The sequence below is a fragment of the Quercus robur genome, chromosome 10 (assembly GCF_932294415.1).
Source record: "Quercus robur chromosome 10, dhQueRobu3.1, whole genome shotgun sequence".
Classification (NCBI taxonomy): Eukaryota; Viridiplantae; Streptophyta; class Magnoliopsida; order Fagales; family Fagaceae; genus Quercus; species Quercus robur.
The window spans coordinates 42,975,422-43,001,289 of record NC_065543.1 but is presented as its reverse complement, the minus strand read 5'-3'; the positions used below and the strand labels follow the sequence as shown (position 1 = coordinate 43,001,289).

The window sequence follows — 25,868 nt, the reverse complement described above, 5'->3', positions numbered from 1 at the left end:
GAGACAACAGCATTAGACTTCTCTTGCTAATTAAATCCCTCGACCCCTTCCCTATGCAAAACCTTACTTCTTCTTCTTCTTCTTCTTCTTCTTCTTCTCTCACCTTTCATGGTGGTGGTTGCTTTTTGTGCCACTGCTCTGTTCTTCGATGGCCGGTGACGGTGACGATGACGACGCTGCTATTTTCCCCCTGGCAGAGTCTTTGGCCGGGGTCTCTCTCTCCCACGCGCCCATTCTCTTCTTCGTTTGCTTCCACAAGGCCTTGCGTGCAGAACTTTCCCAGCTCCACCACTTGGCGGTGGCGGAGTCTGAGTCGGAGAGCGAGTCGTCACACCGGTGTGACGTCGTGGTCGAGCTTCGACGGAGGTTTGAGTTTCTGAAGCTTGTTTGTAAGTACCACAGTGCTGCGGAAGATGAGGTAATTTTAAAGTCTTACGTACGAGAGAGCAATTCATACAAACTGTGTAACTTTCCTCTTTGTTATACATAGCTTGTCTTGTTATAATTTTTTACAAAATTGTTCGTATTATCATGTTGTACTTGTATTTGTACTCATAACTGTATTTGTGTCCGTGTTTCTTAGGTTATTGCTGGTTCTGCATGCTATGTACCTAGTAATGTACAATTTATAGATGATAATTTGCGTATTAGAAGTTGAAGTAACTTTGTTGTACAATCAAAGCCAAAAAGGTAGTATTAAGTTTGGTTTAGACAAGGTATTTGACTTTGTTTTGGTTTGGGTGAAGGAGAAAATGAAAAGAAAATGAGGAGATTAAAGAATATTATTAATTTCTCATTTATTGAAGCATTAGTTTGGGGTTTAATAGTTTATCAAAAACAAAGTTTGGGATTTAATAAAAGTCATAGGGTCAGTTCGATTAGTTTTTCTCGGGCTTCCAAATTTTTTAGATTTTTTTATATCTGATACTTCATTTCTCTGCAATATTTAAATGGGGCCATCGAATTTGTTCATTCTTTACTGTGGGTTTTTTTTTAGCTGTTAAAGTTTAATAATTTCAAGAATCAATTGTGTAATTTTAGGAAGCCAGAAGTCGCATGCGTGCTTTAATGATTGTGTAGGCTACCAACTTTTTTTTTTATGAATGATTATGTAGGCTAACAACCAGAAATTTAACTTTTTTGCATATAATAAGTGGCATGGATTAGTATAAAATAATCATAGTCATAAATGAGAAGCTGGAAATATTCTTTTTCAGTCAGAGGTGGAAATTCAAAGTGGTGGCAATTTAAAAAAAAAAAAAATATATATATATATATATATATAATTCATTCTGCCATAACATAGTGTTGTACGATTCACGGGGATAAGAAAAAGTGTTCATAAGGACAAAATGAGTAATAGTAATTGTTAAAGATATTTGTTTTGGTTCATTTTCTTCATTAATTTTTGTGATGATAGAAAGATGCTGAAAATCGAACACTTTTTCAGCCCGGCATATTGAGCATGAGCGTGACGAGGGAGCGAGTTTTTAATATCCTCTATTCATGCTGATTTTTCTTTCTATTATGAAAGGAATAATAGCCTATTTGTTTAAAACTTAATACTTTATCCATACTTCATTCAGTTTGCTCTCCATTCCCCACCTCATCATTAAACATTAGAAAAACACATTTTTATTTGAAATTATAACATAGAACGAATCAAAACTTCTTCCCCTCAGGAAATTTCTCACGAAACCTTTGAACTTCGAAGTTTCTCTGCATTGAGCTGGGTTTGTGATTTTCTGCATGTGTTTCAAGAGTATTTTCGAGTTTCCAGCAATTTTGATTTATGGTTGTTGCGAGGCTTTTCTGATTTGAAGCTACAACAAACCAGGTATGAAATTTTGAAATTTTTTGGGTTGGGTTTTCATCTTTTGATAAATTGGTACATTGGTATAGCTGAAATCTGTGGGCTTTCACCATTTCAAAAATGGCAACTATTCTTGCAGAGGTTTATGGTGAATCAAGGGTGAGTAGGGGGTTTGAATGTAAAGGAGTTATTATCTTAAAAGAGTTGCAAATCAAGTTGATTCTTAAGAAATGATTCATAAGTTGTTGTAAAATGGTTTGTTAACTGAGACAAACATGCTTGGTTGAGGACTTATGGTTAAGATCTCGTATACATATTGGGTCACTTAAACAAAGACATAATTCGAAGTTCAAACATTGTGGTTGCACTTCTACATAGAAGCTCCTTATATGTCTCTGTACAACCTGGAGGAGTTTATGAATCATGATGTCTTGCGTAAATGGAATTTTCTTGAAGAACCCTTCTGTTTCATGGCTTTTGTATATAGTCAACATGCAGGTTTTGTCTTGCATTGTAAGTAGAAGCATTTTCCTGTCTCAATAGACCTTTGGAGGCATAATATTTATTTCATATGAAAATAGGTCTTGTAGGGGGCGGTTTTTGGGGCTCAGGCCCAACAGGCGGGTGGTTCTGGCCCAAAAGTCCCTCAACAATGAATTTGTAGAGAGTAGGTTACAGAACTAGGTCTTTGACAGAGGAAATGTAGTTATGAACAAGCCATGCAACCAGTTGGACGTAGGGATATTCCTCCAAGCTTTTGGAATAACAGTCCCTGGGGCTGTATCTTCTGCTTTTTGTCTCTAACTCCTTTCTCTTTTTTCTATCTTTTTCTTCTTCCTGCTTGCGATCCCTTGGCCATGGGGATCTCCTTCTCTTATATAGCATCCTTCCTAAGATCACGACCCTACACTTGTTAATCATCTGGGCCTCTACTTGAGTGCCTGTCCCATAGGACATCCTCCCTCTTTTCTGTGAGTTGCACTGACCAAGATAATTCTGTGCTCCTGTCCTTTCCACATTAATGCGGCTGGAAAAGTAGCTCATTGGCATTTAATGCGGCAATCGTGGTTGCCCCCCTCCCAGAACGTCATGCACTGTTCTTTCGTATTGGATGACTTTTCGCCATGCATAGGGTGTGAATCGGACACACACTTGGCGAGTCCGAGGAGGTACTCCTCCTTGGACGCCCCTAAGCAGGCCCGGCCCAACATGGTTGGGCCGGGGTATCCTATGCCCATGCCCTTTCTTCTTGTCGTGGTTGGGCTTAGTATATGTACTATGGCCCAACGTCGACTGACGGATTTTACCCCCACAATAGCCCCTCAAAATTCCTGCCTTTTTTCTGGGTCCGAGGAGAAAAGGCGGGATTTTGATAATCACTAGACAGTTCGTGGTGAATCACTGCTTCACACGTGTAGGGGGGGGAAGCATGCCTTCACGTGCCTCATTAATGTTGAGGGCATTTAATGACCCAGGGGAAAGTAACCGCAGCTTTCGAGGTTTTACACTCGTCCAATCCAACGGTTGAAGGCCGGATCTACGGTGGACAGCGTTTCACTCGCCTTAAACGTAAGTGCGTCTGTTCAACTTCTTCCAAGTATAATAGGTTTTGAGGGCGGTTGTCCCTCACTTTTGACGAGCATTTCAATATTCAGAACGTCTCAGAGCTTTCTCCTTCAATCCGCTCTCACTTCCGCTGCCATTTTCTTGAAGACTCCTTCGAGCTTCTTACCCGTAAGTGCGCGCTTCTTCTCCGTTATTCTTCATTAATCATACTGCCTTCAAGTTGTTTTTAGGATTAGAGGGGATGGGTAGGCTTCAGAAAATGGTAGATTCTCCGGCCGGTATGGCGGGCTTCAGGGCGAAATATCGTATCCCACCGGAGGTAGGTTTAGAGTACTGTCATCTGGAGAACATTTTGTTCAAGCGGAGTACAGGGGAAGTCGCAATTCCAATGATAGCCTTCGTGGAAGGAGGAATGACTATTCCAATGGGGAGAATAACTAGGGATTACCTACGTGGTCATAGATTGGCCCCCCATCAATGCACCGCTAATCTATTCCGGATCCTGGGGTGTGTCGAAACCCAGAACAATCAGATGAATCTCGGCCTCTCATGGCATGACGTGGTTCATCTTTATGAATGACATAGGCTCGGCGACTCGTACTATCTAAAGTCCAGGACTGACGAAGTGAGGTTGATATCCTACCTTCCAAAGTCCAACAAAGGCTTGAAGGACGACCATTTGATCGTCTCCGGACCATGGTATGACGGCCCTCACTGTCCGACTAGGGCGGGAACGCCAGGTGGGGTGTCGTAGTACTAGATTCCGTGGGGAGGATTTTAGTTTCAAGCTCCTCCCCCTCCTTTTTCTTTTATTTTAAACTTGTTGGTTTAGTTGCATGTCTCCTCGGACTAACATAAACCTTTTAACGGCCTTCGCAGACAAGGAGCGAACGTCCCCTCGGCTGAGCTTGGTCAATATCCCGGCCCTAAATTACCTCCTGAGGTCCGAGATCTTCGTTAGCGAGGACGGACAACTACGGTCGGCTCCTTTGATTTTGGACTTCACTCCACTCACTCGAGCCCAGGTGGAAGCCGGACAAGCTATAAGGGCTGACAGTCCGAGGTTGGCACGCATTGACGTTTCCATACCAGGGTTTCTCGCTGCCACAGACTTGCCTCCTATTCAGTTACCTCCCCAACGTGCCTTTCCCCCAGTATTTATCCCAGAGGAGGAGGCTGGCTCTTCACATTCATCCTTAGAGGATCAGATAGACCAGTTTCAATTTACTGAGGAAGGGGAAGCTTCAGTCAGGGTAGTAGAGCTCTCCGACTCTGACGCTGATTTAGACCGCGCCTCAGCGGCTCCTGGTACTGGTTTGGTCATCGCACAACCTGATATCAGCGAAGACACAGAATAAGAAGAAGGAATGGATCTCCAGCCGAGGACTGGCCTTAGGGGTCTTCTATCTAACAGGTCCAAGGGGCAAACCTCCAAAGAAGTCTCGAAAGGACAGACAGTCCCCAAAGCTCCCGTTCCTCCTCCCCCTCCCTCATCGGATACGGCGCTGCAGCCTGTGCCTAACTTAAGGCGAAAAAGGCCTGTAGAAGAGACGGAGGAGGGAGAAGTTTCCCGTGAGAAGGCCGGGCCTAAAAAGAAGGGCAAGGAAACGAAAGAGCCCCGAGAGAAAAGGACCAGGTCCACTGAGAGCCGAGACGAGGCGGCCATACCGAGGGTACCACGAACGTGGTCTCCTCGAATCGAGTTAGACGGCGCTCCAGTCCTCTGGGATGCGACCCTATGGGAATCCCAGCGAGAGCAGGCTTCGTTCTTGGCTGAGGCGCTGCAGCAGCCTCTTCTCCTGCCCCGTGACATGGAGGGTCTCAGGAAGATTCGTCAGCCAGAACTTTTCATGTCACTGAAGAGGGATATGGCCGTGGTAAGTGGAATCTTCTATCTTGTCTTTGTACTGAGTACCCTCTTATCGTCTTGTTTTGATATCGTCTTCATTTTCATCCGAGCGCAGGTCACTCAACAAATTTATATTGCTGAGGAGTGGGCCAAGAAGGCCCGTGAGGATATGCATAAGGAGGCTCAGTCCCGTTCTGCAGCTGAGAGGGCCGCTGGCGATCTCAAACGAGATTTTGATCGTCAGGGTAATGAGCTAAAGGAGGTGAAGAAGGCCAATGCGAGTGCAGAGGCTGGCCTGAAAAATGCTGAAAAGCAAGCTGACGAGCTGCGCAAGCAGCTCCGTCACTCTGAGGAGAGACTGGCAGCGGAGCAACAGGCAGTTTCGGAGCTTAAAGCTGAGCTTGCAAGGACCAAGGAGGAAACTCGCTTGTCCAGGGAGGTTGCCGAGAAGGCTGTGGCGGTTTCGTATGAACGTGGAGTTCACGATACTGAGGAGAGACTGGCCGAGGAAGTCGCCACCGTTTGCAGGGAATACGTCACCTCGACCTGGGGAGTGGCCATAGATCGGGCAGCCGTCCCCGCAGATTCTGATCTCAGGAAAGCTGAGAACATCTTTTTCCCTGCGGAAATACGTGAGATTCCTGGCGAGGTCGCCTCCACTGAGCCTCTTCCAGCAAATTCCTCCGTTCCCGAGACTAGGGGCACGAAGCAAGCTACGCAGGGCCAGTCACCCGAGGACAGTCTTCGCATCAGCGAGATCCTTGCCCAGGCCCAGGAGATCGCCCCGGAGAACCCAGCAGCGAATGATCAGCCTGCCCCGACTCAGGGCCCTTAGGGACGTAGTATAGGAATTCATCTGTTTTGCTTTTTTGTACCTCGTTTTGTTTGATCCTTGCTAATGTTTCTGAACTGAGTTACTTTGAACATTATATGACAAAAGTTATTTCATTTCATATATCGCTGCTTTATTCTATTTTGTTTTCATCATGAATGGATATTGGTTTTGCCATTTTACTGCTGAATGTCAAGCAATAATGAATGAATACGTTAGAATGGTCGATACTTTATAATTGGGCAAAAACGATTACAATGCTGACTTCTCCCAAGTCCGTGACTAAGAATCCGCGCAGGACTTGGGCTCCCTTTAACGCTTATTGAGAATCGCACAATGGTTAATTTCCCCCAAGTCTGGTCCGAGGAACCATGCAGGACTTGGGTTCTGTTTAACACTTAATGAGAATCGTTGTATGGTTAATTTCCCCCAAGTCTGTGGTCCGAGGAGCCATGCAGGACCTGGGTTCTGTTTAACACTTAATGAGATTCGTTGCGTGGTTAATTTCCCCCAAGTCTGTGGTCCGAGGAGCCATGCAGGACTTGGGTTCTGTTTAACACTTAATGAGAATCGTTGTGTGGTTAATTTCCCCCAAGTCTGTGGTCCGAGGAGCCATGCAGGACTTGGGTTCTGTTTAACACTTATTGAGAATCGTTGCGTGGTTAATTTCCCCCAAGTCTGTGGTCCGAGGAGCCATGCAGGACTTGAGTTCTGTTTAACACTTAATGAGATTCGTTGCGTGGTTAATTTCCCCCAAGTCTGTGGTCCGAGGAGCCATGCAGGACTTGGGTTCTGTTTAACACTTATTGAGAATCGTTGCGTGGTTAATTTCCCCCAAGTCTGTGGTCCGAGGAGCCATGCAGGACTTGGGTTCTGTTTAACACTTATTGAGATTCGTTGCGTGGTTAATTTCCCCCAAGTTTGTGGTCCGAGGAGCCATGCAGGACTTGGGTTCTGTTTAACACTTAATGAGATTCGTTGCGTGGTTAATTTCCCCCAAGTCTGTGGTCCGAAGAGCCATGCAGGACTTGGGTTCTGTTTAACACTTATTGAGAATCGTTGCGTGGTTAATTTCCCTCAAGTCTGTGGTCCGAAGAGTCATGCAGGACTTGGGTTCTGTTTAACACTTATTGAGAATCGTTGCGTGGTTAATTTCCCCCAAGTCTGTGGTTCGAGGAGCCATGCGGGACTTGGGTTCTGTTTAACGCTTATTGCAAATAATTGTACAGTAAAACGGTATCAAGTATAGTGTTCTTCATTAATAAAAGTACCTTTTCAGGTTATTTACATTCCACGGAGGTGGCACTACACGTTCGTCCAAGTCTTCCAAAAAGTACGCTCCAATGCCAGCCACTGATGTGATACGGTATGGGCCCTCCCAGTTTGGTCCAAGCTTTCCCCATGCAGGGTTCCTCGCATTGCCCAGAACTTTCCTCAGCACTAGGTCCCCGGGCGTCAAGGGTCTCGACTTCACCTTGGCGTCATAGCCCTGCTTGAGCTTTTGTTGATACTGAGCTAGATGCACCATCGCGCATTCCCTTCTCTCTTCGAGGAGGTCCAAGCTTTTTTCTAGAAGCCCGTTGTTAGCAATGGGGTCGAATGTAGCAGTCCTCTAGGAGGGAAAGTTTATCTCTAATGGGATGACGGCCTCGGCCCCGTAGGTCAACGAAAAGGGGGTTTCTCCCGTGGATCGGCGGGGCGTGGTGCGGTACGTCCACAAGACATGGGCGAGTTCTTCAACCCACCTCCCTTTCACGTCGTCCAACCTCCTCTTCAGCCCATTCACTATGGTTTTGTTGATGGCTTCTGCTTGTCCGTTACTCTGCGGGTAGGCTGGTGTAGAGTACCTGTTGACAATCCCCAGTTCACTGCAATATTCCCTAAAGGCCTTACTATCAAATTGGAGGCCATTGTCCGAGATTAGGGTGTGTGGGGTACCGAACCAGGTGACGATATTTTTCCAGATAAACTTCTTGACATCGACATCCCTAATGTTTGCTAGAGCTTCAGCCTCGACCCATTTCGTGAAGTAATCGGTGCCGACGAGAAGAAACTTCTTGTTCCCGGCAGCTTTGGGGAACGGACTTAATATGTCTAGGCCCCATTGTGCGAATGGCCAAGGGCTGGACAATGGGTTAAGTACCCCACCCGGCTGATGTATATTCGGAGCAAACCTTTGGCATTGGTCACACTTCTTCACATATTCCAGAGCCTCCTTATGCATGCTCGGCCACCAGTAACCCAGCGTCATAGCCCTGTGGGAGAGGGACCGGCCCCCCGTATGGCTTCCGCAAATCCCCTCGTGCAACTCCTCCAGAATGAGTTCAGTAGCCCCTGGGTGCACACACAGCAAGTATGGCCCTGAGAATGAAAGTCTGTAAAGCTTGGAGTCCTCGGACAACCAGAATCGAGAAGCTCTCCTCCTGATTTTGTCAGCCTCGACTTTGTCGTCCGGTAAGAAGTCGTACTTCAAGAACCGGACAAGAGGGTCCATCCAGCTTGGTCCCTCACCGACGTTGTGTACCCGAATACCGTTAGCCTTCTCTTCCGTGGGGCGGCAGAGGTCCTCGACCAAAATAACCCGCGGAAGGGGCTGAGCCGAGGAGGTGGCCAGTGTTGCCAGAGAATCGGCGTGGGTATTCCCGCTTCTGGGTATATGCGTTAAACGGAAGTCGTCGAAGTGGGCTTGTAGGCGTTTAGCTCGGGCAAGGTACCGTTGCATTCTTTCATCTTTCACCTCCAATTCCCCGCTTACTTGCCCCACTATGAGTCTCGAATCCGAGAATATGCTCACGCATTTCCCACCCAACCTCTGGATCATGGACATCCCCTCCAGCAGTGCCTCATACTCAGTTTCGTTATTCGTTGCTGGGAATCCCAGTCTCAACGACTTTTCCAAGATTATACCTTCGGGAGAGATTAGAACGAGCCCCACTCCGGAGCCCTTTTGGTTTGCTGCACCATCGATGTATGCTCTCCACTTATCGTGTTCTTGCAGAGAAATCGTGCTGACCAATCTCCTATCATCACTCGGTGATCCCGACACTTCCACCCCTTCCAAGGTAGGCTCCGCAAATTCAGCTACCAGATCGGCGAGGACTTGACCTTTTATGGCGGTGCGTGGCATGTATCTAATGTCGAAGGCGCTCAAGATAGTTCCCCATTTGGCTATTCTCCCCGTGTAGTCGGCGCTACGGAGGACTGATTTCAATGGAAGTTAGGTTAGCACAACCACTGTATGTGCCTGAAAATAGTGGGGAAGCTTCTTTGTAGCTTGCACGACAGATAATAGTGCCTTTTCGAGGGGGAGGTACCGGGTCTCTGCATCCTGTAGCGACTTGCTTACGTAATACACGGGCCGCTGCGTGCCGTTGTCCTCTCGGATCAGTACTAGGCTCACCGCATGATCGACGACTGCGATGTATGCATACAGCACCTCATCGGCCTCGGGACTAGACATGATCGGAGGTCGGGCGAGGTATTCCTTGAGCTGTTGGAATGCTAAATCACACTCTTCAGTCCACTCGAAACCCTTCCACTTGTGCAATAGGAGGAAAAAAGGTCTGCATCTGTCCGCTGAGCGGGAGATGAAACGGTTCAAAGCTGCTATCATGTCGGTAAGCTTCTGGACATCTTTGGGATTCCGAGGAGGCTGCATACTATGAATGGCCCTTATTTGGTCAGGGTTGACCTCGATTCCCTGGTGGGTTACCATGTAGCCAAGGAATTTCCCCGATCCCACTCCAAATGAGCACTTGGATGCGTTCAGTCGCAGCTTGTACCTTCTCAGGATTTGAAACACTTCGTCGAGGTCCCTGATGTGGTTGGTCACCAATTTACTCTTTACTACCATATCGTCTATATACACCTCGACAGTTTTTCCCATCTGTTGCTCAAACATCCTAGTCATCATCCTTTGATAGGTCGACCCGGCATTCTTCAGGCCAAAAGGCATCACCTTGTAATGATAGTTGCCAATTGGGGTGACAAAAGCAGTTTTTTCCTGGTCTTCGGTGGCCAAGGATATCTGATGGTAGCCCTGGAAAGCGTCCCAAAAACTCATTCGGGGATGCCCGACAGTTGCGTCAACCAGTCGGTCTATCCGCGGCATCGGGAAAGGATCCTTCGGGCAGGCCTTGTTTAAGTCCGTGAAGTCCACGCAGACCCGCCATTTCCCGCTCTTCTTCTTCACCACGACTGTGTTCGCCAACCATTCGGGGTAGAATACTTCCTTGATAGCCCCAACTCTCTTCAATTTTACGACTTCCTCTCTCACAGCGTCCGCATGCTCCTTTGACAGGCGCCGGGGAAGCTGCTTCTTTGGGGTAATAGCCAGATTAACGTTAAGGTGATGGCGTATTAGGTCTAAGTCAACCCCAGGGGCTTCGTAAGGATCCCAGGCGAATACGTCCTCATTTCGTCATAGAAAATTAATTAGCGCCGACTTCTCCTGTGCTGGTAATTCCGAGTCAATCTGGAAAAATCTCTCGGGGTCTGATCCGACGAGCACTTTCTCCAGCTCTTCACAGCTCACCTCCATGGCCGGTCCTTCATTACCTGTAGCCAGGACCGGGGTCCTTGATTACTATAAGCTATTCCCGGCTGAAGTGGAGGGTCCGCTGCTTAATTGTCGAGCAATTGCCGATACCATGCATTGCCTGGCCATTCCTTGGTCCCCTACTATCTCTTTGATTCGGCCCTCTGACGGATATTTCACTTTCTGGTGCAGGGTAGACGACACAGCCCCTAGTGCATGAAGCCAGGGCCGTGCCACAATAGCTGTGTAAGGTGAGTATGCGTCCACCACGATGAAGTCCACTTCCACTACTTCTGTGTCTGTTTGCACAGGCAACCTAATCATGCCTTTCGGGATGACGATTTTTCCCTCAAAGCTAAGCAGGGGTGAATCGTATGGCGACAGGTCTTCCTGCTTCAAATTCAGCCCCTTATACAAGTCTGGGTACATCACCTCCACGGCGCTACCCTGATCAACTAACACCCTCTTCACGTCATAACCTCATATTCTGAGCGTCACGACTAGGGCATCCTCATGGGGTTGAATAGTTCCCTCATTGTCCTCCTCCGTGAACCCAATTAATGGCAGGGCCCTCCCTCTGGCTCTCTTGGATCCCCTTTTGCCTGGCTCTGTCGGAAACCTACCCACTGACATTACTCTGAGCGGGCCGGAACCGGTTCTCCCAGGTGCGGCAAGAATGACATTTATCGTGCCTATGGGTGGCCTCAAGGCGCTTTGCCTGGTATCGACATTTGACTGCTCAGGGTAGTGCAACAGATGCCTTAGCTTTCCTTCTCGGACAAGTCGATCCAAATAGTTTTTCAGGTTCCTACATTCGTCAGTGACGTGACCAGGCTCTTGGTGATACGCACAATATAGATTCTGATTGCGTTTTGAGGGGTCGCCTGCCATCCTATTCGGCCATTGAAAGAAGGGTTCGCACTTTATCTTCTCCAGGATCTCGTGCAATGGTTCTCGGAACACAGCGTGGACTACCTGAGCCCCTGTGGATCCCGATTGTTCCGTATAATCTCTTCTCGGCTTATTACTGCCACTGAAGCGGTCCGACCTGAAGTCCCTCCTCTCCTGAGGGACAAACTTCGCCTTTCCCTTCCCAGTCTGCTAGTCCTCTTCGACCCTTTTATACTTGTCTATCCTGTCCATGAGTTGTCGCACGCTGGTGACTGGTTTCCCAGTGAAAGACTTTCTCAAGTCATGCTCTGTCGGCAGGCCCTTTTTAAAGGTACTGATGGCGACGTCATCGTGGTTTCCTTCTACCTCGTTGTACGTCTCCCAATATCTGTCCGAGTAGGCCTTCAGCGTTTCTCCTTCTCGCATGGATAAGGATAAGAGGGAATCGAGGGGCCGAGGGACTCTAGTGCTAGTGATGAAGCGGGAACCAAAAGCCTGCGTCAACTGTTTAAAGGAGTCTATGGAATTCGGTGGGAGAGCGTCAAACCATCTCATGGCCAGGGGTCCCAGGCTGAATGGAAACACCTTACACATTAATGCCTCGTCCCTGGAGTGGACGGCCATCCTTTGGTTGAATTGGCTCACGTGCTCCACTGGGTCAGTTCGACCATTGTATAGGGTAAACGTTGGCTGATTAAACCGCCGAGGAAGCACCGCCCTCTCTATTCTACGGGTAAATGGCGACTGGGAGATTCGATCCAGGGCCTTGCTCATGGCGTCATTGACCAAGCCTTGGTAAGGTGGGTTTTTGCGACCGCGTTTGTGAGGCCGCTCTTCCTCATAGGAGAACGTCTCGCTCGGAGTGGTTCTCGTCCTTCGTCTGTATTCATCATCCTCACCACTGCTAGTATCCGAAATGGGCGAAGGATGTTTTTGCTAGGCTCGACGCAGCTTCTTCTTCAAATCATCAATCTCTTGCTGTAGAGCCTTCCGCTCATTGTGCTGGTGGGACGCGTGATCTTTCCCTTTCGAGCGACTTCTACTCGTGTGAGAGATGTTCACACTGCCCTCTCGTTGATTATCTTGGTCCTTCGCTCGTTCCAGGTTTACAAAGTTGTCCTGTCGTTGAGATTCTGCACGTCCGGTTTGGCGCGGACCTGATCCTTCCATCCCTTACTGTTTCACTTGTCGAGACACAAGTTCTCCCCACAGACGGCGCCAATTGTAGGGGGCAGTTTTTGGGGCTCAGGCCCAACAGGCGGGTGGTTCTGGCCCAAAAGTCCCTCAACAATGAATTTGTAGAGAGTAGGTTACAGAACTAGGTCTTTGACAGAAGAAACGTAGTTATGAACAAGCCATGCAACCAGTTGAACGTAGGGATATTCCTCCAAGCTTTTGGAATAACAGTCCCTGGGGCTGTATCTTCTGCTTTTTGTCTCTAACTCCTTTCTCGATTTTCTATCTTTTTCTTCTTCCTGCTTGCGATCCCTTGGCCATGGGGATCTCCTTCTCTTATATAGCATCCTTCCTAAGATCACGACCCTACACTTGTTAATCATCTGGGCCTCTACTTGAGTGCCTGTCCCATAGGACATCCTCCCTCTTTTCTGTGAGTTGCACTGGCCAAGATAATTCTGTGCTCCTGTCCTTTCCACATTAATGCGGCTGGAAAAGTAGCTCCTTGGCATTTAATGCGGCAATCGTGGTTGCCCCCCTCCCAGAACGTCATGCACTGTTCCTTCGTATTGGATGACTTTTCGCCATGCATAGGGTGTGAATCGGACACACACTTGGCGAGTCCGAGGAGGTACTCCTCCTCGAACGCCCCTAAGCAGGCCCGGCCCAACCATCCTATGCCCATGCCCTTTCTTCTTGTCGTGGTTGGGCTTAGTATATGTACTATGGCCCAACGTCGACTGACGGATTTTACCCCCACAGGTCTCGTGAGAAATTTCTTGAGGGGAAGAAGTTTTGATTCATTTTATGTTGTAATTTCAAATAAAAATGTGTTTTTCTAATGTCTAAGAGTGAGGTGGGTAATGGGGAGCGAACAGAATACAGCACAGGTGGGCAAAATGTTAAGTTATCACGGATAGGCAAAGTGCAAATAGGCCAAACCACAGATGAGTTTATTGTAATTATTCCATTATGAAATCTTGGATTTTTGCTTCAATTCAAAGTCTAGCTTGCGCCCATTGCATGGCCTTGTCCCCTCTTATCGGGGACACAACAAAATTCCGCCATTTTCTTTTGCCCCCACCCTCCAGATACGTGTATACATAGTAGTATTATTACCAATATAGTACTTATGTTGTATCTATAACTTGTACTTATTTTAATAGCCTAAGGTTAGTCTCGCTATACATACACCCAAATAACTCATTTTATAATAGGTATATCAATAGTAAAAATCTAGCCCCTTAAAGCATTTACAGCAATGAAGCTAAATAGCTATATAGCTATTTTAGCTTCTATTTTAGCTTCATCAAAACACAAAAATACATGCTGCAGCAGTGGAGCCGTACCTAAATTCTTTTAGCTTCTTGCTACAGTGCACATCCATAAATAGATGTGCATTGTAGCAAGAAACTAAAAAAAAAAAAAAAAAAATTATTAAATTTCTCTCTCTTCTCTCGTTAATTTTCTCTCTCTCTCTCTCCGGCTTCTCTTCGTTCTTCTGTTTTTTCCTTCTCATTTTTTTCCTCTAGCGCCACGGTTGTGCTTAGGTCAATCGGCCTTCAGTTCTGGTGGCCGCAGGTCGAGCGGTTTTGGCAAGCGCGGATTGAGCGGTTCTGGCAGGCCGAGACCCCATCTCCCCAAGCCCCATCGCCGATCTGTTACCCGAGCCCCATCGCCGCCAAGTTTGTGCTAGATTTGTGTATGTGTGCTAAGTTTGTGTTTGTGTTTGTGTTAGGTTTGTGTTTGTGCCATAGGTGTGGTCTGATTGGATTGTGGCCTGTGGATCAGTGGGTTTCGTGGGTGTGGGACGGTGGATTGTGGCATGTGGGTCGATGGTGGTGGGTTGTTGTGGTGTGTTGGTGTGATTGTCGTAGTGTGATTGTTGCTGTGGTGTGGTGGTTTGCTTACTCTGTATTAGAGAAGAGAGAGACGAAGAGGAAGAGAGAGAAAAAGATAGAGATGATGATGCTGTATATGATGAATATTTTATTGTGATGATTATATTATTTTATTGTGTTGAAAGTTAAAATAGATCCACTGCTGTATGATGTTTTGTAAAATGTATAAGTAAAATAGATAAAGCAACTTTTTGTGATGCTAAATATCTAAAAAAATAGCTCCACTGTTGTGGATTCTCTTAGGAGGTTTATGCTATAGAAGTGAGCATTTGAGATCAAACTATGGTAATTCTACCTCTCTCTCTCTCTCTCCTTGCACCTTACGTAGAAACGATCATGTCCAATGTCTTATAGCTCGATGCTTTCCTTTACCAATTTCTTCTTGCCAACAGTGTTGCTCTTCTATGGTCATTGGTGTCTCCATCCTTCAGCCACTATTCGCTGTCAACTATCACTACCACCAGCATTTGTCTCGAGTATGCTATCCTCTGGTCACCATTTTTCTATGATGTCCTCCAATCACTGATGCAACCACATCTTTCAACCCTGGTAACCGTCCTCTGGTTGCTAGTGCAACCATTCTCCAACTACATTGGCCATCTTCAAGCCCTTATCTATTATCGACAATCGTCATTCACTATTGCCAACATCTATCTAGCTCCTGCATTTCATTTCACATCAAGCCCAATACATTCTATATTTGATCTGATCCTACCTACTCTTCTACATAAAAATACTTTATTTCCAAACTTAAGGTGTACTCAAGATTCCAATTTGAGTTTGAGGGAGATGGTATAGACACGTTTTTCTAGGTTTATTATACTAGTCCTATAGTACATGTACTGCAAGCCTAACCTTTACTAGACCCTAGGATTAGTCTGTGGATAGTTTAGGGTTGGTCTCTCCCAATAGTAAAGATGTAGCCTCTTAAAGAATTTTTACTGTGAATGTAATTTTCTAAAAACAAACCACGTTTATTTTAATTTTGCTCTATATTTCTCTCTTCTCTCTCCCACCTTCTCAATCTCATAAAAAATTCTAATAGTAATAAAAGGTCGCATCTTGAAGGCACGTAGATTAGTAAAGGAACATGCATTTGCACTTAAATTGGAGAAGATACATCTTAAGCTGTCAAGTTTCAATAGTATCTCCACCAATTAGATAGATGACATAAAAAAGTAAGGATGTTACCTTAGCACTTTATATGGAATTTGTAGGATGTTAAATAATCTCAACTATGAACCCAATTAATATTTCAAACATATGCGTTTATGGTTTATCAAAAAAAAAAAATCAAGCTTACGCATCCAAATTATTGGAGCTTGCTATTTGTTAAATTTAATTAATATATCCTATCTCAGAAAAAAAAAATTAATATATCCCATAGTTGTTGAAAATATATAACGGATACTAAACAGAGAGAAAGGGACAAACATTTAAGTTGGAAGATTGATGTTGATCTTTATATAAACTAGTCACAAACTCATGCGATTCGGGAGAATAGATTATTATTTTGTAATTATAATATAATATATAATTTGTTTTCTTAAATTTGTTAAAGATAATTTGTTCTCTCAAAAAATTAAAGAATTTATCAAATGATTTTTCATATTTCTATTTCTACCAATATATCATTCTAATATTTTGGATGTGTTTGATCGATTATATTCTTTTATGAAATGGTCCATATTCTTTGAAATTATGTTATAATGCATTATGTTTTTCTAATTTTTTCTATATAACTAAATTTTTTAAATTTCAAATAAATTATTTAAATTCCTCATTCACTTAAAAGAGATTATCATGATAACCAAAACTTATAACAAAATTATACTTAATATTGCTCAAATAATTGATAGATACATTGAAATGCATAGCCAAGATTGTGTTTCGATATAAATTCAAGTTCTCACTTCTAAAATAACTAAGTATTAACTCAAACAAAAATCAAACCAAAACTATAAGAGGGGAAAAAAAAAGTACTTGTGATGGAGAACTAAAAAAATACAACACCAAAACAAAGTACCCAAAAATAGAAATATAAAAAAAACACAATGATTCATCAACCTAAAGTAAATTTGCAAGAAAGAATAAAAATTCAAGAGAGAATATAATCACTTTTTTAGGAAAGAATATGAGAGAGAATAACAAAATTATAGAAAATAAAATGAGAAAAATAGAAAAAATAAAATATATATTAATAAACACCAAATTATGCAAGATATAATAGAATAACATTACATTCTTATATACCATCTTTATATTGTAATAAGATAAAATCTATGAAATCAAAGAAAAAAAAAAACAAATAACAACATTAAAAGCACAAACTAAATCATGTCAAGCCAAAGAAGAGTTCTAAATAACATAATAATTCATCAATCTAAAGATCTAAAGTAGAAATGCAAGAAAAATAAAAATATAAATACACCCAAAAATGAAAAAAAAAAAAAAAAATTTGAGAGAGAGAGAACGTTTTTTGTGTGGAAAAACCATGCATAAAATGTAATAGAGAATTGCAAATTTATAGTAAGATGATGGAAATAAGAAAAGCCAGAAATAAAGGAAGATAAAGGGATAGAGGATGAGTGATATTGATGAAGATAATAATAGAGAAGTGAAAGGGTAAATGGGAGGGGGGTAATGTTAGAAAAAGTGTAACATTAAGTTAAAGAATTAATAAGAAGAAACACGGTTAAAAATAAAAGAGAGATGGTTGGAAATAGGTGTGTGTGATATAGTCGCTGACGTGGCTCAACAGAAGTATAGCAACAATAAATGTTAAGTTTAAGATTATATATATAGTCACTTTATAATATCCACTTCAACTTTTAATCAGTTTTCTTTTTTGTACTCCTTGTCACGTCTATGGTTCCATGAGTTGAACTTATTTTTTCTTGACAGATTATCTTTCTTGCACTAGACGTTCATGTTAAAAATGTGGCATGTACATATTCTCTTGAGCATGAAAGCGTTGATGGCCTCTTTGATTCTATTTTTCATTGCTTGGATTTACTACTGGAGGACAATAATAACATTTCCAACCAATTTCAAGAGCTTGTATGTTGCATCTGCACCATTCAGACCTCAACTTGCCAGCATATGCTGAAAGAAGAAGAGCAGGTAGCAATTTACTTTATCATTGTTAATGCTGCTCCATAAGATTACTTTGTTGCTTTGTCTGTATCTCTTAGTTGGGGTTATTTATAATTTTGATGCAATCTTGGGCATGAGAAATCTTTTGTTCCTCACTTGGTCACAAACAGTTTTGGTTCCTCCTTGGCTTTAGGGGGAAAAAGGGATAGGCTTTGATAATCATTCAGTTACTACTAACAGTCAGTTACTGTTCTGTGGCTGCTTTGTTTTACTATCAAAATGCTTTTACATAGCTTATGTTGAAAAGCACATGTTTCATTTATCTGTATCCTGATCAATTAGTTTAAAGTGATTTTGTTGACTGTCTACCTTTTGCTCCATTCTGCATATGGATTACAGCACAGATTGGACACACTGTGTCCCATCGACTTTCAGACAAGTAAAGCAATTGAAAATGAATTTTCTTTCTTTCTTTCTCTTTTTATTTTGGATAAGTGGGTGGTCCTAAGAGAAAGGAGGATGGGAAGAGTCAAACCAATGATGTGCGTTTTATGAGGTGTGGTCTCCAGCCACTTGTGCTACACTTTGCGTAAAGTGGCATAAAATGTTTTCATGCAGCATAGAATTATGTCATAGTTGGGCCAAAAGAAGGACCATTGAATGTATCTTGCCAATTGAGACTGATTAGCCTCATTAACTGTTGCCTGAGGTAACTGGCTGCCAAAGCCAATGCCATCAGGGCCCTCCAGATCATTGTTAAAGCAGAAATCCTAATGTTACAACTAACTTCAATTGCTGATGTTCTTAGCATTCACAAATTTGAAACTCCATCAGTTTAATCATTATTCAATATTGCCTTTTTCCAGCATTTACTTCAAGTAACACCAAATCTTGTTGTTTTATATAGATTCATTTTGTGTCCTTAACACTTAACATTGCAATATATTAATTGAATGGTGTTGTGCATGGTACAGGTTTTTCCACTGCTGATGCAGCAATTCTCTTCCAAAGAGCAGGGTTCACTTGTGTGGCAGTTCATATGTAGTGTTCCACTGATGCTGATAGAGGAATTTTTGCCATGGATGATCTCCTTTCTTTCTCCAGAGGAACAAGTAGAAGTTACTCTTTGTATAAAAGATATTGTACCCAGGGAAAAATCATTGCAAGAGGTAAGACTCTCAGCTAAACTTTCAACCCAATTTGGATCAACTTCTTAATTGTGACTGGTTCAAATATATTTGTGAAGGTGGTGATTTCTTGGCTTGGTAACAATAATCAACCCTCATCTAAGGCTTACACTAGGATTGGAGAAGCTGCTCAATGTCCTGATGCATTTAAAATGTTGCTTGGTGAAAACTGGAATTGGATAAAAGCTTGTATCCAAACAGATGTTGGACACAATCCAATTGATTGCCTTAATCTTTGGCATGGCGCCATCGGGAAAGATTTGAAAGAAATTCTGGAAGAGCTATATCAAATAAGAAGCTCAAGCAGTTTTTCAAATCTTGATTCAATAGTCATCCGACTAACTTTCCTTGTTGATGTCCTTAGCTTCTACAGGTAATTAATATGGTTGCGGAAGAACTTCCTTTTGATAGACACAATATAGTTGATCAAGCTTCCAAGTATAATATTTCTTTTCTTTATTCCTTGCATAGCATATTCTTGCTCATGTGTTGTAATTCTGAATGAAAGCTTCCTGATTTTCAGCAATGCCCAGAAGAAATTCTTTTTCCCCACGTTAAATCAACTTGCCAATGGCTGCCTGTCTCCCTCTGATGAACAATTCCCCAATGGAAGTTATATTGAAGGTCTACAGCTGCTTCTACATCACAATGTTCAAAATGGTATTCCTTTGTGCAAGTTTCTGGATAAGCTATGCAGGGAACTCGAATCTTTCATGCTAGGAGTTAGCAAACAGTTTGCCTTTCAAGAAACCAAGGTAAACTGCTTATAGCTTTGACATTGTTTTAGAGAAAGAGAATGGGAGAAATTCAACTTTTAGTATTAATATAGAGCATTTAGGGATTACTATGTTCCATTTGCAATGAGATGCTGAATCCAATTCCATTGATAACTTATAGAAGTCCCCTCTCAATCCCTGTTATCAATAAGTTATTTATGAAATGTTTTTCCATATGGTCGTCATCTGACCCTTTTCAAGTTTTTAACAGGTAATTCCCATTATTAGAAAGAACTGCAGCCACGAAATGCAACAGCGACTTCTGTACATGAGCCTTATTATGATGCCACTTGGGTTGCTAAAGTGCGTGATTACTTGGTTTTCAGCTCACTTATCTGAGGATGAATCCAGGTCCACTCTTCACAAAATAAAGCAGGGATATTCTTTTGTAAATAAATCTTATGAATCCGTCTTATGTAAGTGGTTTCAAATAGGTTATTCAGGAAAGACCCCTGCGGAAAAACTCCAAGAGGATTTTCAAAATATTTTCAAGAGCAGATGCTCTTTTCTAGCTGAGAAAATTAAGGAAGCTTCTGGATCTTCTTCCTTGCATTCAAACAAGCAACTTCCTGAAGGATCTAGCTCGAGACCAACTGAACTAAACTCAGCCAACAAAGACAGGAACTTCTCCATTTCATCTTCTAGCTCCCATACAACTGAGCAGTATGAGATATCATACTCAAGTGGAATTAATATCCACATATTCTTCCCTGGTGGAATAGCGATGGTGCATCCTTTTCCTAAGTTTCCTGGTGATAAGAGTTGTTCTAGTTCCTTTATTGATGAACCAAAACCAACGGATTTCATCTTTTTCTTCCACAAGGCTCTCAAGAAAGATTTGGACTACCTTGTCTTTGGTTCAGCTCAGTTGACTGAAAATGTAGGCCTCCTCATGGATTTCCGCCGGCGATTCCATCTCATACGTTCTCTGTTTCAGATCCATAGTGATGCAGAGGATAAAGTTGCTTTTCCAGCTTTGGAGGCAATGGGGAAAGTCCAAAACATCAGCCACTCTTATACCATTGACCACAAACTGGAAATCGAACACTTCAGTAGAATATCACTCATTTTAGATAAGATGTATGAATTACATTTTTCAATTTCTGGTGTTGATTCAAAAATACAGGACCAGGAAATGGTGAAGCATCATAAACTGTGTAGAAAGCTGTATGACACGTGCAGATCAGTGCATAAATTAATCGCCAACCATATTCATCGTGAAGAAGTTGAACTTTGGTCCTTATTTAGAGAGAGCCTCTCTTTTGAGGAGCAAGAAAAGATCATAGGACGCATGCTAGGAAGAATAAGGGCAGAAATATTGCAAGATGTGATACCCTGGCTGATGGAATCTTTAACAGCCGAAGAACAACATGCCATGATGTACCTGTGGCGCAAGGCTACAAAAAATACAATGTTTGATGAATGGCTAGGAGAATGGTGGGAAGGATGTGATAAAACAAAGATGTCAGAGGAATCAAATATCTCCCCCTTGTCGACTGCAGATCGAATAGAGATTATTTCAGCATATCTATCTAAAGAAGTCCTTGATGAAGAAAAAGGAAGAACTGTTCCAGAAAAAATCAGTGATTTTCCACAAAAAGATCATGCTGATGCAAATGTTGAGCCATTAAGAAACTTCAATGAAGATGATAAAGAAAAGGTCCTCAATAGAGATAAAAATAAATGTTCCGAATTTACGGGACTTTTCAGGGACAAAGACAAGAAGAAATGCAATGAAGTAGAAGGTGTCATAGATCAAATTGATAAATCAGGTCAACTTTTTCAAGTACCAAAGAATTCTGCACACTGTGAACGCCTACTAACAATGAGTCAAGAAGATCTGGACGCTGCAATAAGAAAAGTATATCGTGATTCTTCCTTAGATTCCCAGAAAAAATCATATATAATCCAGTTTCTGCAAATGAGGTTGGTATTGTGCTTTTTTAACCTTTCAAACCCTTTCTTCATTCCATTTTAGGAATAGACTGTAAAGCCATCAATAAGGATACTGGAAAGATAGTCTATTGTAAGTATAATAGGTAGGCATTCCATCATATCTATATTAGTTCATGGCACATAGGATATTCCACTAGCAAAAATCAGGCACTCATAGACTCTTCTGAATTTGGAAAAAAAAAAAAAAAAAAAAAAACTTATGGGTGGTGGTCCGCCGGTTACATCTTGTGAATCATAATCCTATATGCCATTTGCGGACAGCATTCTGTCTAGAGACCTGAATTATTCTCCTTCATTTTGCTTATATGTCCACTGCATACTTATGGTATTTGACTATTGCATCCGTCCTGTGTCAGCCGTTGGATTCTTAAACAACAGATATCTCACACAGTCTCAAGTGATGGAAAAGATATTCCTGGTCAGAATCCATCTTATGTGGACCCTCTCAAACTAACCTTTGGTTGCAATCACTACATGAGAAACTGTAAGCTTTTCGCTTCTTGTTGCAACAAGCTATATACATGCAGACGTTGCCATGATGAGGTGGCTGACCATTCTATGGATAGGTATGAACAGTGTGAACTACATTCTGCTTTCCCCTTATAGATTCTTGAGGTTTTCAATCCTCTTCATCACATTTGCCACTGCTTCTGATATGTATACAGGAAATCTATTACAAAAATGATGTGCATGAAATGCTTGCAAATTCAGCCAATTGGGCTTACATGCTCCACTGTTTCCTGCAATAATTTTTCCATGGCAAGATATTATTGCAAGATCTGCAAGATATTTGAAGATCAAAGGTGATGTAGCATGATTAACCTCCTTCAGTATCCTAATTTTATGCAATGAAATTCTAATTTCTTTGTTGCTTCACATTTTTTATATTAATAAGAAAAAAGGACCTTTGATTGCCTTTAAAAAAATATTTACTGAAATCTTTCTTTTTTTAATATGTTTTGCAAGAAAACTGTTGATTTGTGGAAATAAGCAAGACTTGTTGCAATTATTAGCCTAATGCAGCCTTAGGACTTACTATACCAGTTAAAGGCTTAAAGCACACTTTATTTTAAAATCAAAAAGGTATTGAACAGCAAGCAGATTATTAATTATTCCTTTTCTGTTACCAGACATCTTTGTCTAACAAAGCAGTTTGCCTTGTAGGCTTAATGATAGAGACATAAAATAAATTCTGCGATTCTCAGCAGGTTGGAGCCAAATGAATCACACAGAATTTTTTTTAAGTGACCAATGAACTTTTTTCTTTTTGGTTGCTTAATAATTGGTCAGGATTTTAGTTTCCAAAAATAACATAGCAATAGAGCTTTCAATTTTGTAGGTCTGACTATTTGAAAATCTAAAATTTTCTGCTTTTAAAGATAAAGATGTTGATCAATGGTTTAACCATTAAAAGTGAGATGCCTCGTGGATGAATTATAATTTGAACAGCAACAACATGGTTGTATAGAATCAAGGACTTCAAGATCTCATATTATGGTGCAACCATGAACCACCTGAGAAGTTATGATTCAGATTTTATCCCAGCATCTATATTTCAAATTACACGTGTCTTAAACTGGCATCTTGCAACAAGTCTTATGTTGATCCTCATGCTCATGATTAATCAAAATGCAGCATGTTAGGTTAAATTAGTACTTATATAGATGAGAAATCAACAAATTCAATCATTGAGACTCTGTACACAATGGTTCACAGCCGGGGGCTAAAAGTGGGATCTGTATTGGGTTTTAATTCTACTCATAACTATAGAAATAACAGAATATTGGTTGAAAGCAAACAGTAGCACAACCTTGTTAACCTTGTTACCTTGATGTATTCAGGATATCTAAGTTAAATGCTTTAACTACCAAAATGATCCTATAAGGATGTAATGCATATTTTCTAGCTTTAAAAAAAAAAAAAATTTCTAACAGACTGTTTGTGTGTGTGTGTGCGCGCGCGTGTGTGGTTTGCATAATTGGCAGTGACTTAGGATAAGTTAATTTTACCCTGCATGACCTGTCTTCTTATGTCCATTTCAGCAATTTAATCTTATGAAGTTTCTAATGTTGAGGTTGTGTAACAGAGAAATCTATCATTGCCCTTACTGTAACCTGTGCCGAATTGGGAAGGGATTGGGCATCGACTACTTTCACTGCATGAATTGCAATGCTTGCATGTCACGTTCTCTTTCAGTGCATATATGCAGGGAGAAATGTTTTATGGATAACTGCCCAATATGCCATGAATACATCTTTACATCCAGTTCTCCAATAAAGGCCCTTCCATGTGGCCATTTAATGCACTCAACATGTTTTAAGGTAATATTAGCTTTTAAACTTCTTCAATTTTATCTTCGCTTTGGAAATATTCAGGCAACTTTACAGGTGCTGATGTTTCTGTTGCTAGGACTACACTTATAGTCACTATACATGCCCAATCTGCAGCAAGTCACTAGGTGACATGCAGGTCTGTTACTAAATATGTTCTTTCTTAGCAGTTCTGTTACTTTTATTCTGTGGTATATAATAATATATATCTCCAACCTCATTTTTTCAGGAAAAATTACATTTAGTAAATCCCACAGTTTCTGAGGGTTGTCTTTCATTGACTGAAACTATTTTTGTTGACTCAAACTATTTGTAACATGATGACTTCTTGACTTGAGAACAAACAATTTCCTTCTAAAAAACACGTCAGCTATATTTTTAGCATTGGAATCAATATATTTAACAAAATTGGTTTAAGCTAAGGCCATAAGAAGTAGATTAAACAAAAGCCATAAGTTTTTCTGGATGAAATCAAGCCATAAGAAGTAGATTAAACAAAAGCTAATGTGTTTTTTGAGGAATATTAACTCAGACCTGCTAATTTCCTATTTGATATATCAAAATGTCCCTAGTGTTGGGACTTTCATACTACAATGTAGCTAAAGAGCCAATGTGCATATGCATTTGTATAGACATACACGCTATCAGCTGGCAAATAGAACAGTGTACAGAAAGCCTTGCATGTATCTCAGACTTCGATTACTTCAAAGTTTTCACTTAAATTCATGACAATGTTTTACATTTGAGAACCACTTTCAAGCTGTAGAAGATTCAATTGACCCATTTGTTTGATTCAGGTATCTTAGCGAGATCCAATGAAATCAGTGTTGTCTTGACGCTCCTCAATTCTGAATGTCTTGCAGGTATATTTCAATATGTTGGATGCATTTTTGGCTGAAGAGCAAATTCCAGATGAGTATGCAGGAAAAACTCAGGTTCATCACTGCTTTCATTCTCATACTCAAACTTCTATCTGATACAACGCTTCCAAATATATTTTAATAGACTATGAAAGGAATTGCAGGTCATACTATGCAATGATTGTGAGAAGAGAGGAGAAGCAACCTTCCATTGGCTTTACCATAAATGCTCTTACTGTGGTTCATACAACACCAGGCTTCTATGATTCTGTTTAGGAGTTAGTGGAAATAATTTTTTCCACAAGCTACTTTGTGTAGAAAGATGAGCTTGTATAAATAATCTAGATTTTACCCCTTGGGATTGGGTGAAAGTACTCTGAGAAACTTCTAATTGTCCATGAGATTATAGTAATAAAATTCCCTTTGCCACATGTGCTCTTATTATTTAAAAACTAGTCGCTGAACCACGGGAATAGATCATTATTTTATAATTGTGGTATGAAATATAATTTTTTTTCTAAATTTTGTTGAAGATAATTTTGTTCTCCATAAAAATTCAACAATTTCCAAAATTATTTCATCTTTCTAACTCTTCCAATATATCATTCTATTATTTTGGATTGCGTTTGATTAATATTATTTCTTTATGAGATGGTCCACATTATTCGAAATTATGTTATTTTGCACTATGTTTTTCTAATTTTTTTTCCTTGTGCAATTAAACTTTTTAAGTTTTGAATAAATCATTCAAATTCCTCATTCTCTTAAAGAAGATTATTATGATAATAAAATATCATAACAAAATTGCACTTAATGTTACTCAAATAATTGATAAAAACATTCAAATGCATTGCCAAGACTTTTTATTTTTTTATATAAATTCAAATTCTCACTTACAAAAAATAAGATAAGAACAAAAAGAGTAAAAATATAAAATATTGTAATAAACATCAAATTATTCAAGTCATGCTATATAATATAATAATGATATATTCTTACATACTATCTTTATAATGTAATAGGATGACATCTATTAAATCAAAGAAAAAAATACCATCATTAAAATACAAAACTAAATCACATCAATCTAAAGTAAAA

The 25,868-nt window shown here is 41.4% G+C and overlaps 2 protein-coding genes across 5 annotated transcripts; both read left to right on the top strand.

The window, feature by feature from the left end:
* On the top strand, nt 1–25,199 carry LOC126703222 (zinc finger protein BRUTUS-like At1g74770). Of its 4 annotated transcripts, XM_050402179.1 has the most exons (13): nt 272–418; nt 1,683–1,837; nt 17,470–17,688; nt 18,636–18,830; nt 18,908–19,221; nt 19,372–19,603; nt 19,836–21,550; nt 21,937–22,146; nt 22,246–22,383; nt 23,667–23,901; nt 23,990–24,049; nt 24,774–24,845; nt 24,935–25,199. In XM_050402179.1, the coding sequence occupies exons 3-13, from the start codon at nt 17,668–17,670 to the stop codon at nt 25,034–25,036; spliced, it is 3,294 nt and encodes a 1,097-aa protein (XP_050258136.1). In that variant the 5' UTR covers nt 272–418; nt 1,683–1,837; nt 17,470–17,667; the 3' UTR covers nt 25,037–25,199. The 4 variants fall into 4 exon arrangements, with proteins under 4 accessions (XP_050258135.1, XP_050258134.1, XP_050258136.1 ...); XM_050402177.1 differs by lacking the exon at nt 1,683–1,837 and having other exon boundaries at nt 2–418; XM_050402178.1 differs by lacking the exons at nt 1,683–1,837; nt 23,990–24,049 and having other exon boundaries at nt 1–418.
* LOC126703223 (uncharacterized) lies at nt 1,844–14,208 on the top strand. Its single transcript, XM_050402181.1, has 2 exons — nt 1,844–5,256; nt 5,344–14,208. The coding sequence occupies exons 1-2, from the start codon at nt 4,747–4,749 to the stop codon at nt 6,061–6,063; spliced, it is 1,230 nt and encodes a 409-aa protein (XP_050258138.1). The 5' UTR covers nt 1,844–4,746; the 3' UTR covers nt 6,064–14,208.
* Nucleotides 25,200–25,868: the final 669 nt, after the last annotated feature.